This window comes from Arvicola amphibius, chromosome 10 (genome assembly GCF_903992535.2).
Source record: "Arvicola amphibius chromosome 10, mArvAmp1.2, whole genome shotgun sequence".
Taxonomy (NCBI): Eukaryota; Metazoa; Chordata; class Mammalia; order Rodentia; family Cricetidae; genus Arvicola; species Arvicola amphibius.
Window position 1 is genome coordinate 82,606,738 of NC_052056.1, and position 12,258 is coordinate 82,618,995.

General features: G+C 49.8%; 2 protein-coding genes across 5 annotated transcripts in view; one reads left to right on the top strand and one right to left on the bottom strand.

Moving 5' to 3' along the window:
• The first annotated feature begins 1,764 nt into the window (after window positions 1-1,764).
• On the top strand, window positions 1,765-5,248 carry Snrnp35 (small nuclear ribonucleoprotein U11/U12 subunit 35). Of its 4 annotated transcripts, none has more exons than XM_038345693.2 (2): window positions 1,765-1,918; window positions 4,254-5,248. In XM_038345693.2, the coding sequence occupies exon 2, from the start codon at window positions 4,257-4,259 to the stop codon at window positions 4,995-4,997; it is 741 nt and encodes a 246-aa protein (XP_038201621.1). In that variant the 5' UTR covers window positions 1,765-1,918; window positions 4,254-4,256; the 3' UTR covers window positions 4,998-5,248. The 4 variants fall into 4 exon arrangements, with proteins under 4 accessions (XP_038201621.1, XP_038201620.1, XP_038201622.1 ...); XM_038345692.2 differs by lacking the exon at window positions 1,765-1,918 and adding an exon at window positions 2,157-2,286; XM_038345694.2 differs by lacking the exon at window positions 1,765-1,918 and adding an exon at window positions 2,248-2,385.
• Window positions 5,249-7,049: 1,801 nt separating this feature from the next.
• Rilpl1 (Rab interacting lysosomal protein like 1) overlaps window positions 7,050-12,258 on the bottom strand; it is a 34,671-nt gene continuing 29,462 nt past the window's right edge. Inside the window, exon 7 of the mRNA XM_038346601.1 lies at window positions 7,050-7,814. Within this exon, the coding sequence (XP_038202529.1) occupies window positions 7,670-7,814 (145 nt within the window). The 3' untranslated portion in view covers window positions 7,050-7,669. The remainder of the gene's footprint in view (window positions 7,815-12,258) is intronic.

Sequence of the window (12,258 nt, forward strand, 5' to 3'; positions counted from 1 at the left end):
GAAGATTGCTGTGGATTGTTGAGGACACACATGACAGAGATGAAATTATTCAACCAGTGTTAATTTATTTTAACATTTATTTATTATTTTTTTCCAGACAGGGTGTCTCTATGTAGCCCTGGCTGCCTTGGAGCTCACTCTGTAGACCAGGCTGGTCTCAAACTCAAAGACTCACCTGTCTCTGCCTCCTGAGTGCTGGGATTAAAGGTGTGCGCCACCATGCCCGGCTGACCAGTGTTATTTTAATCAAAAGCTATTTTCATTGCCAAATATATATAAAAAAAGAGATTGTTCAACTCTATGCAATTATTTAGTACCAATGCAATAAAAACTGGATCAAAAATAGACATAGAAGAATAAATGAACAAATAAAGCTTGCATTACAAGGTTTGGTGGTTCAGACTTGAAGCCTCAGGGACTTGGCAGGTTGAGCAAGGAGAATCCCAACTTAAAGGCCTTTCTGGGCTACAGAGTGGGTTCAAGTCTAGCCTTGGCAACTAAGTGAGATCCTCTCCCAAAATAAAAAGTCAAAACACAGGGCTTGGGTTGTAGATTAACAGGAGAGACCTAGCATGTGAAAGGTCTGGGTTCAAATCCCAGGGCCATAAAGCACACAGACAGCATGTCTGTAACAAACAGCCCAGCAAAACGGTGCACACACACCTTTAATCTCAGCATTCGGGAAGCAGAAGCAAGCAGACCTCTGAGTTTAAGCCCAGCCTGGTCTATACTGTGAGTCCCAGGAAATATGGGGCTAGGGCTATACAGAAAGATCCTTTCTCAAAAACAAACAACAAACAAACAAACAAACAAAATGAAACAAAACCACACTAATTTTAAGGAGACCCTCCCTTGAGAACTCCACATCAGGTCTTTGGTGTGTACTTTCCCAGCCCAAACTTGTTCTCTGCCCTACCCCCTACATATGCTGCTGTCCTTCAGAAACTTGATAACTTTGCTCGTTTTTTCAAAACCACTATTCCTTTGAGAGTTAAGACAAGAAAAAAGATGAGACAGAAAATACAGTTAAGTGGGTAGTCACAGGTGATCAGAATAGAACTGGAGATGTTTGGGGCTGACACCGCAAATAGGAATGTTCCACCAGCAGTGGGCGTATGGTTCAGATCCCCGCCCCCCACGCCGAGTCCCTGAGACAGCAGCTCTTTCCTGTGTCTCCTTCAGTGGCTTTTCTGGGTTCTAGACCTCATGTTCATTCATGCAGGAAAACAGCCAGGGTTCTGGAGCTTTCCTAGACTGAGGGGTCCATGTTTAGTTCAACTCTTAGGGGAGGGATCCAGGTGCTGTGCAGGAAGAGTGGAGTCTGGACCGCTTGTTCTGAGACTCCGTGCATCAGTAGGAACTGTTCTGGTTTTTTTTTTGGGGGGGGGGCGGGATTGTTTGTTTCAAGAAAGAGAGTTGTGTGTGTAGCCCTGGCTGTCCTTGAACTCACTCTGTAGACCAGGCTGGCCTCGAACTCACAGAGATCTGCTTGCCTCTGCCTCCTGCGTGCTGGGATTAAAGGTGTGCGCCACCACCGCCTGGCCACAATCAATCAATCAATCAATCAATCAACCATTTATTTATTTATTTATTCATTCATTCATTTATTTACTTATTTATTTATAAGTAATTCAAGAGACAGGAGAAGGGCCCATGTCTTTAATCCCAGGACTCAGGAGGCAGAGGTAGGCGGATTTCTCAGGGTTCGAGGTCTACAGAGTGAGTTCTAGGACAGCCAGAGCTACATTCTGAATCCCTGTCTCTGAAAGCAAAAAACAAACAACAAGGTCTGTGGCGAATCTGCTGCTGCCAATAAAGAGTTCCTGTGGAGGATAGCGTAAGAAATCCTCAGTCGCTGGTTAACGGACGTTGGGAACGGCCTCTTTCTCGGCGCGGAGAGAACCCAGGAATTGCTGAGGTGAGTGGAAGCTCGGAGGGAACAGGGTCAACGCGAGGAGGAGGAGAGTGGCCGGCAGGCCCGGCCTGGCGCCACGTCCGCGAGTGGCCGACGCCATGTTGAAGCCTGGCAGGGGCGGAGGCCGGAAGGTGGAAGTGGGACTAAGGGTTTGGGTGGAAAGTCGGGCCTCAGGGTAGCAGGGAGGAGCAGAAGGAGTCAGCCTCCAGGTCACGTCAGGGCCCAACCCGAATCTGGCGACCCAGGAACCAGCTTCCTATCGGCACTTCCGCCCTGGCTTCCTCAGCGCCACTGCGCATGCCTGGAACGGGTCGTTCCTGGCAGCTGGTGGAGATTTCCAGGGGGAAGTGTCCGAGACCTCCTCCCCTCCGGTGAGGTTACCCCCCTTTTTTTGTTTTTTGTTTTGTTTGTTTGTTTTTTTATTAAAGATGGAGAGCTCATGTATCGCGGGCTGGCCTCCAACTCATTAGGTAATCAAGGATGGCCCTGAACCCTACATCAGTCTCTCCAGTACTGGGATTACAGACGTGCGCCACCCCTCTTGCCTAATCTCGGAAAAAACCAAAACAACAACAGAAAAACCCGCCGTTGATTCCAACCTTTGAGAGGCAGGCAGTTTTCTTGGAGTTCGAAGCCGAAGCCAGCCTGGTGTATATCGTGAGTTCAGGACACCAGGACTACATAGTGAGACCCTATCTCAGAAAACAAAACAAAATAACCTCTGAAGCTTTATGTATACTATAAGTAATTATAAATAAGAGACGCCACTCCAAGACTCAGTGAAGGGCGGGGGATGTAGCTCCTTTGGCTGAGTGGTTGTCTAACGTGCCAGAAGCCCTGGGTTCCATCTCCAGCGCCCATTAAACTTAATGTGTTGGCACATACACTGGGGAGAGGTAGTGCGGCAGGAGCATCAGGAGTCAAGGATCCTTGACCATATAGGAAGGCCAAAGATAGCCTGAACTGTGTGAAACCTTGTCTCTTGCACGTTTTAAATTCCAGGATAATTTTGTTTGAGTTTAAAAAAAAACAACAACCCAGGGCAGAAAGCTGAAATGCCTGTCAGCTCCCTGAGGAGATGAAAGAGGAAAGTGCTGAGCTGTGGGGGCAATCGCCTTTATCCCAGCGCTCAGGAGGCAGAACTGAGTTCGAGGCCAGCCTGGTCTACAGAGTGAGTTCCAGGACAGGCTCCAAAGCTACAGAGAAACCCTGTCTCTTAAAAAAAAAGAGAGAAAGAGGGAGAAAGAGAGAATTCATGGCCCAGTACAAAGGAATCTACAGAGAACACCAGCGCGGGGAGAGATGGCTAAGGCTCTCTTTTGGCTTTCACCTGAAGGAATTCCATGCATTAGGGAGAAAAAGATAACAAATGGTTAGAGCGGGAGCCCAGGAAGCCTTATTCCCACTGGTGGCCTGTCTGGCAGTGTGCTCTCCTCTTGCTGATAAGGACACCAGGGAGGCAGCTTTGTTGTTTGACAAGTTAATATTATTCTTTTTATGACTCAATAGAAGACTGTAATGTTGGTATTTTTGCCTCTACTCTCTTAGTGTTGAGATGAGGTGTGTGCTACCATGCCCAATTTTTCATTGTTGTTTTGTTTTAAACCTTATTTTTACATGTAGGGGTGTTTTGCCTGCATGTGTGTTTGTGTACCATATGCATGCCTGGTGTTCACAGAGGTCATAGGAGGGGTTACAGACAGTTGTGAGCCACCCATATGGGTGCTGGGAACCAAACCTGGGTCCTCTGCAAGAGCAGCCAACCCTCGTAATTGCTGAGCCACCTCTCCAGCCCCTAACTCTTTGTTTTATGAGACCCGTAGCCCAGACTGGCCTCAGATTCATGGTAATCCTCCTGCCTCAGCCTCCTGAGTGCTAGAACTACGTGTGCACATTATCATGGTACCATTTTAGGCACAGGGAAAGATGCAGTAGGAAGGAGTTGCCTTCAGTGTTTCTGACTCCCAGCTGTAAGCAGATTTCAGCATGGGGTCCGAGTGAGACTTAACTATGTGTCAGGTAAGTGAGCCACAGCTGGGGCTCAGCACAGTTATTCTCAAGCCCAGAATGAATGGGTCATCCTCTTGGGAGCTGAGAAGAAAGCCCTAGTCCTAAGTCCACTGCCCTCATAATGGGTAGTGAAGTTGGTGGCATGTGCCTGTAATCCCAGCACTCAGGAGGCTGAGACAAGACAATTAGACAAGACAATTAGACAAGACAATTAGGGGTTCGGGGCCCTATTTAGAGTGTGGGGGCAGGTGAATGGCACTGCTTCCCACAGCTGTGGTGAGCATGGAGACGCACAGGTGCTTCACACTGCTTGCTGTCCCTGTTCTAGGACATGAGTGACTGGGTGCCCATTGCCAAGGAATACGACCCGCTTAAAGCTGGCAGCATCGACGGCACAGACGAAGACCCACATGACCGGGCTGTGTGGCGGGCCATGCTGGCCCGCTATGTACCCAACAAAGGCGTTACTGGAGACCCCCTTCTTACCCTGTTTGTGGCACGACTAAACTTGCAGACCAAAGAGGAAAAGTTAAAGGAAGTCTTCTCCCGCTACGGTGACATCCGGCGGCTGCGGCTGGTTCGAGATCTAGTGACCGGCTTTTCCAAGGGCTACGCCTTCATTGAGTACAAGGAGGAGCGGGCCCTGCTGAAGGCCTACCGGGATGCTGATGGCTTGGTCATCGACCAGCACGAGATATTCGTGGACTATGAGCTAGAGCGCACCCTCCGTGGTTGGATCCCTCGGCGACTGGGTGGAGGGCTGGGTGGGAAAAAGGAATCTGGGCAGCTGAGGTTTGGGGGCCGGGATCGGCCTTTCCGAAAGCCCATCAACTTGCCTGCTGTCAAGAATGAGCCACATAGAGAAGGGAAAAGAGAAAGGAGGGAGCGATCTCGATCCCGGGACAGACACTGGGACCCCAGACCCAGAGAGAGGGACCATGACAGGGGCCGAGAGAAACGCTGGCAAGAGAGGGAAAAGGCCAGGGTGTGGCCTGAGAATGATTGGGAAAGAGAGAGGGAGTTCAGGGAGGACAGGGCTAAAGGCAGGGACAAGAGGGACAGAAGTAAGTAAAGCCAACAGCAGGCCATGGAGGCCTACCCAGAGGTCCTGGGCCGCCATTAGACTGGGGCAGCTCCCTTTCCAGCCCAGAACCCAGGTTCACGCAGACCTAAGAGAGGCTGTGCTTCTGCAGTATTGAGGCTTGAACTGGAGAGTGTGACTGTGCTAGACAGGTGCCGCACTGCGGGGCACAGATGGGAGGGGAAACTGCATGAGCCCAGCTTCTGGGAAACGGAGGCCAGAGTAAAGGTGGTAACAAAGAATTTGTCTTCTTCTTCTCACAGTCTTTGAGGTGGGGTTCAGTGTGGCAGAGGGGATAGTGGTTTACAGCCCTTAAATAGCCTGGCGTGGTGGCACACACCCTCATCCTAGCACTGGTGAGGCTGAGGCAGGAGGATTGTGAGTTTGAAGCCAACCTAGGTTACAAAATAAGACCCCCATCTCTATAACCTACAAGAATTAGATGTAACCCTGACATTGACCCCTGGGAGGCAGGGTCTTCCCATCTTCATGTACAAAGTTTGCTGAATTAAAAAGACTAGAAAAGCCCACTTCAAGGAGAATTGTCCAGCAGGCTGAGCATCTGGGTTGGCAGGCAGCTGCTCTCAAATCGGCACAACCCTTCCCTGCTAAAATGCTGACTGCCTGCTTTCGCCTGGGGCATTTACAAGGAGAGGCAGCATAGCAGGGCTGCGATCTGTGGCCGATTTCAGCCACTGGAAAGAAACCTCAACAGCAGTGAGGGGAAAGAATTGGAGGGCACGATCCTAGACTGCCTGGAGCTGGTCTGAAGGTCAGCGGTCCCTTTTTCTGACTATTTGCATTCCGGTTTACTGGGCAGCAGGGGTTCTGTGAACTTGAATTAAAGACTGCTCTCAAAACTTAAAGAAAAATGACAGTCAGCTGGGTGTGGCGAGTGCCTCCTGGCACTTGGGAGGCAGGTGCAGGCAGTCTGAACTATTTGGAATTTCACGCGGTTTCAGTCAATAAGCATATTCACTGGAGAGCTAGCGGGATGGGTCAGAGCTTAGGAGAATGTGTTCTGTGGACTGGAGAGGAGGCGCAGCACTTAAGAGCACTGCTGTTCTCGCAGGTGACGAGGGTCACATAGCAGCTGATCAATGTCTGTAATCGCAGTTCCAGGGGATCTCAGTCACTAGCACATGTGCCACACATGTATACATGGAGGAGTTCATATAAACACATACAGTAAAGCCAAATCTCTAACTGAATTCCCAGAACCCATGGTTGATGGAATCAACCCCTGAAAGCTGTCACGTGACCTCCACATGAGGACTATGGCACACATGTCATGCAGACAGTAATAAAGGTGGCTGGGCGGTGGAGACGCACACCTTTAATCCCAGCATTCGGGAGGCAGAGGCAGGTGGATCTCTGCGAGTTCAAGGCCAGCCTGGACTACAGAGTGAGTTGAAGGACAGCCTCCAAAGCTATACAGAGAAACTCTGTCTCAAAAAATCAATAATAATAATAATATAACTGCTGCCAGAACCTCACATGGTGGCATACACCTGTCAACCCAGCACTTGGGAGACACAGAGACCAGCTAGGGCCATATAACATGATCTTAGCTCAAAAAAAATTAGTTGATACCGAATTTTCTACCTCCTTACTGTCAGAAAGTGGCTGGGACTTCTGAAGACACTGAAGCCACAGTGACTATAGGCTTGCACCTCCGTGCTCAGCTTCACCCAGTTTCTTAGCAAAAATAGTACAATGCACAGGGCACGGTCCCTTCCATCATATGATCTTATTCTCTGGAGCCCACGTGCTCTGTGCACCAGGAGAAAGTACAGGGGCCAGCCTCCAGTTCCTCCAGTGGCCATGGCAACTGTGGGCCAGCTAGGCATGTGCACCCCCTGCACCCCATACCTTTTACCCATGCATCTGTCTTCCTCATCTGCCACATCGTATCACCCAGGCTCACGAGCCTGGCACCCAATCCGCTGTAAGGCACTGTCTTCTTTGCACAGACCCAGAATTTCACACAAGGAACATGAAAAGAAAAAAATGACAGGAAAAAACACACACAGGAAACACGTCTCATCCTAAACAACTCTGTTTGGTTAGTGCTGCTGTGGTGCTCACAGCAGATTCCAAGGCACACCACCTCGGACAGGCTGCTTGGGCCTCTAACCTTACCAGGCGCGGCGAGTGACCATCCCGAGGCTTTTCCCAGCCCGTGGCTGGGGGGACTGTGATGATTTGCTATTGTGTCCCATCCAAGTTGGGTGGCTCATCCTGTGACTAGAGGCTCCACCTGTCCAGTCCATACAACCTGCTACCTCCAGGGCCACTTCATAATATAAAATGCCCCTACCACTGCCTCTCACTAACATGACAAAGGCTCTAAGGAAACAAACCAAAACAACTAAACCTAGGAGTCAAATAGCCATGAAGGTGGGAAGTGACGTGTTCAGCTTAGGAAGCTTGTTACTAAAATGAATGAGGTCTGGCTTCAGATCCTTGTCTTATTAAATAGAGGTCCTAAGGGGTCAGAGGCATTGAGTATAAATCGGATAGCCCTGCAGATAAATAAACACTTCTTTAGGTTTTGGCATCAGTTCTTCCTCATCCACCCTCAAAGCAGACAGTTCGTTTGAGGGGTCGATGTGGAGGCAGCCACCCGGAGCAGGTGGCAGGTGGTTCAGGAGGGGGCACAGTCACAGGTGCTGTAGGGCTTCCTGTCCTTGCTCTGTGTACCCGTCATCTCGGTGAGTGTTTGCCCACTGGCCAAAGGACTCATGGATGTGCGTGGGTCTCTGCGCGTTGGCCAGGCGCTTCTTGTCCCGGGAGAAAAAGCTAAACCTTTTGGAAGGGGAAAAGAAACACAAAGATGGAAGTAAGTGATTGCCCTTTTCCTGCTCTACCTTCCTGCTTCCTTCAGCCCTAGGACACACAGGAACAAGCACCCGAGGGAGCAGATCCGCTCACCATGGGGGATGCAGTCAGCAGGATTCTAGAAAGCACTGGGGCTTCCGGGTGTCATGGGTCCCAGAACCTTGGCACTCACAGAACGAGCAGTTTGCAGTATGTGATGGGGTGGGGGTGGGCGGGACCTTCCATCAGGCCCGCTACTAGGGGGCGTCTTGCCTATATCGACTAGAAACAAACACCAAACCCAATCAGCACAACTCAGTTCCTCACAAAGACCGGGGGTAAGGCTCTATGGCTCAGCTAAACACTCAGCTCAGAAATTTGTGGGGTTTTTTTCTTCTCATTTTTATAAATAGCGTCTTAGGTATCTCAAGCTGGTTTCCAAACTCATGACGTAGCTGAGGGTGACCTTGAACATCTGATCCTTCTGTCTCTCCTTCCCAAATGCTGGGATTACAGGCATGAGTCACCATGCCCAGTTTATGGGATGCAGGCGATCAAATCCTGGGGCTTGTGCATGCTAGGCAAGCACTCTATTGACTGAGCCCCAGCCCCAGCCTAGAGCTCTCTTGAATGAATCGAATGATGCTTTGGAAGAACCTGAAAGTTGTGAGGAAGATGATTCTAAGGCAAACCCATTCTTAATATCCATTCATTCACGCTTTCATTTATTCATTCGTGTGTATGTATGAGTGTGTGAGCACTCAAGTGGCGTGGCTTCTGTATGGATGGCAGAGGACAGACAGTGGGAGTCAGTTCTCTTCTTCACTGTGGGGGGTCCCAGAGTTGAATTAGGTTCTTAGCCTTGGGGGCAGGGGCCTCAATTCACATCTGGCAGCCCTCATAGTCCATGCTAGAGGTTCTACCACAAACCATGTAGTAACTGAGCGTGTAAGTAAGTGTGTGTGTGTGTGTGTGTGTGTGTAGGAATCAGTTCTCTCTATCCACTCCATCTTAGGTCCCAGGCAGTGAGCCTAGGTCCGCAGGCTTAGCTACATACATAGCTGCATACGTGTTTACTCCAGCAGCCACCTTTCCAGTCCTCTAGCCCACTGATATTAATCTTACAAGACTGTCAAATCACCCAGGCTGGCATTTAGTTTGTGATCCTCCTGCCTCAACCCCAAGTGGTCATGTTTGGCAGTAAGCACTTTGGCCTGCTGAGCCATCCTGCAAGTCCCCTACACTCTGTTAGAGACAGGGTCTCTTATTCACCTGTGCTACTGCCATCGCCTCTCTCTTGTCCCCCAGTGAGAGAGCAGGGACTGTAGAAGCATGCTCTGGGATCTGACTTAACATGGGGCCTGGAGATTGGAACTCGGGTCCTCACATTCCTCACACTGGCTGACTCCCCAGTCCCAGGGTTTTGTTACAGTCACATCTAGTGGAGAGGATGCTCTGGGGAACTGGGGCTACACTCCCTTTCTAGCAGGAATAGAATGCTCTGGCCAAGTTCACCTGGGAAATTCTCTAGGGCTTTAAAGGGCAAGTGTGAGCTGGCAAGTCGAGGTGGGGGTTCATGCTGGACAGGGGAGGGCTCCTTCTAATGCAGAGCAGCCATGGAATTAGCTAGTCCCCACTGCAGCCTCACCCTGTTATGTCTCAGCCTGACTTAGGAAAGCCACCTGCAGATGCCAGCTCCCCCCTCCCCCACTTTTCTGCACCAAACAGCTGCCAAGACAAAGCCTTGTTTAGAAAGCCTCAGGCATGGAGACAGAGAAAGCAGTTAGTGTCACTCAGATCCCGGGGGTGTTGACTACTGACCCGTCACTTAAAGGACCTTCTTTACTGCATCATGGACAAGGTGGTTTTTAGAGCGAAAACAGAAGAGACAAAAAGAATTATCGGTGACATTCCTGGCTGCACTTGTGGAGGTCAGGAGCGACAGTGGCAATCACGCCCCATACCCACTTGAGATGCCAACAAGCAGGTGATGGCCATGCAACTGAAGTGGCCAGGAGGGACAGTCTGGCAGCAGCCACCACAGCCATTCTAGAGGCACAGCAGAAAAGAAAAACAAAACCAAACCCCAAACACAGACAGTGCCTACGAGGGACACGAGTCTTCGCACAGGCTGCAACGTGGGGTCGTCAAGGATCAGTCCAGCTGCCACCATGGGCATGACGGCTGTAAAGAGCCTTCCAGAAGCAGACAGACAGAGGAGATAAAAAGAGGGCAGTGTGACCAAGAACCGCCCCCAATATCCCACTGAGAGCTGCAACGATGGTCTGTGTTATAGGCCGAGACATGCTCCCCACCCATGTTCCTCAGTATGACCCATGAAGACACAGAGCCCTGCTGGAGGAGAGGGTCCTCTCTCAACAGGACCGATGACCTTGTATATGAGGAGAAGTAGACACAGACTCACAGACTCGTGTACAAAGGCAGAGATGGGTGATGGTCCTATAGCCTAAGGAAGCCCAAAGGTCACTAACTCCAAGAGGACAACTGAGACAGTCTCTCTCAGGGAACCAATCATGCTGAAAAGCACTTTTTCTTACTATTATATTATTATTATATATACTGGGGGAGAAATCCAGGGCCTGTGGATTCTGGCTAAACATTCCATCTCTGAGATACTGAGCTCTGCTGTTCTGAGCTCTTTCTTTTCCCCATAGGTGGGGACAACCCAGAGCCTCAGGTATCTCAGGCTGGCTTCAGTCTCACTACATAGTTAAGAATGACTTTGAACTTGTGGTATCTGGGGCTATAGTTTCATGCACTGAAACTCAACCCAAGTTTTCATGTACACTAGGCAAGTACTCTCTCAACTGAGCCACAGCCTTGGTCTTTTATAAAATTATTATTATTAATTATTATTTTAGCTTTTCAAGACAAGAGTTTCTCTGTGTAGCCCTGGAATTCACTCTCTAGACCAGGCTGGCCTAGAACTTGCAGAGATCCACCTGCCTTCAGAGTGCTGGGATTAAAGGCGTGCGCCACCACAGCCCACAGAGATAGTCTTTATCCTAAACTGGCCTCAGACTTCCTGCACAGCTGAGGCTAGCTGGAACTCTTGACCCTTGTGCCTCACACCTCCTGTGGGGCTGGGCTTACAGGCATAACCATGGCCACCGGCCACCAATTGGATCTCATCAGGTGCTGGTGACGCACACAGCACATTACTCAAAAAACTCAATGGAGCGTCTGTATCCCCAAGACACTCTCGCAGTCTCCAGCGGAGTCTCTGAAGTCCCTCGCTGTGTTTCTACCATCTTACTGTCGTCACAGAGAAGTGGCAGCCGCAGTCCACCAGAGCCCACTCATCGGACACTGAGAAGGGCGGGCACCCTTTTCCTGCTAGCTGCTGGGCATAAGAGGCTTTGGGGCTCCAAACTGCCACACTACTTTGCACCCACTTTTTTGAGGACACTCCCCCTCAGAGCCCCTGTCCTTCAAACACTGTCACCACGAAGCAGGAAGCCTTGGACTCCATGTAGACACTGCTTGCAGAGGTGTCTGCCCACTTACAAACACAGGGCCACACTGCTGGCAAGAAGGCCTGAGTCATCTGGGGCATCCCATCCCTTTGATTGCTTCCGGGTCACCTGGACAAGCCCAACCTCTAGAGGTGGCACAGAAATGAAGCTATTCTTTTTGTATTTTCGAAATGAGGTGTGATAGAGCACACTTACTTTTTTAATATATAATTTTTAAAAAGTTTCTATGTGTATTGGTGTTTCGCTAACAGGTGTCAGACAGGTGTGAGCTGTCATGTGGGGGCTGGGAATTGAACCTGGGTCCTCTGGAAGAGCAGCCAGTGCTCTTAACCACTGAGCCGTCTCTCTAGCCCCATAATGAAATATTTTAAAGAGATGCTTAAGTCTTTCTCCCTTAAGATCATCAGACTCTCCAAACAAGGAATGGGAATTGCCCCAGGAAGTGAGTACTTGTCTCCAGAGATTTACAAAGCTGACGACCTCACAGGGTGAAACTGAAACAGGACAATGAGTGATGGGGTAACCACACGAAGGCAGGACTGTTCAGATGTGCCTAGCTGTTGCCCTCTATTTAAACCTGACCCTGAAGATGGATGTGTGTCTGTGTGTATTTCTGTGTGTCTGTGTGTATCTGTGTGTCTGTGTGTATCGCTGTGTGTCTGTGTGTATCGCTGTGTGTCTGTATTCAATGTGTGGCCACATGGAATAAATCTCCTATTTTCTGCTTTTCACTATTAATTTGGCTTTTATAATTGAGTTACTCCAGACAGGTGGCTGAAGCTGGCTTGCTAGGGCACAGCCTATGACCTCCAAGTTTGATAAGAGAGGGAGAGCCACTCCTATGACTGTCAGGCCAAATTCTGCATCTTAATCATGGTAGACATGGTTTTAATGCCTCCACCCCTACTGAGTATTTTCGGAAGGCTCAAACCAAG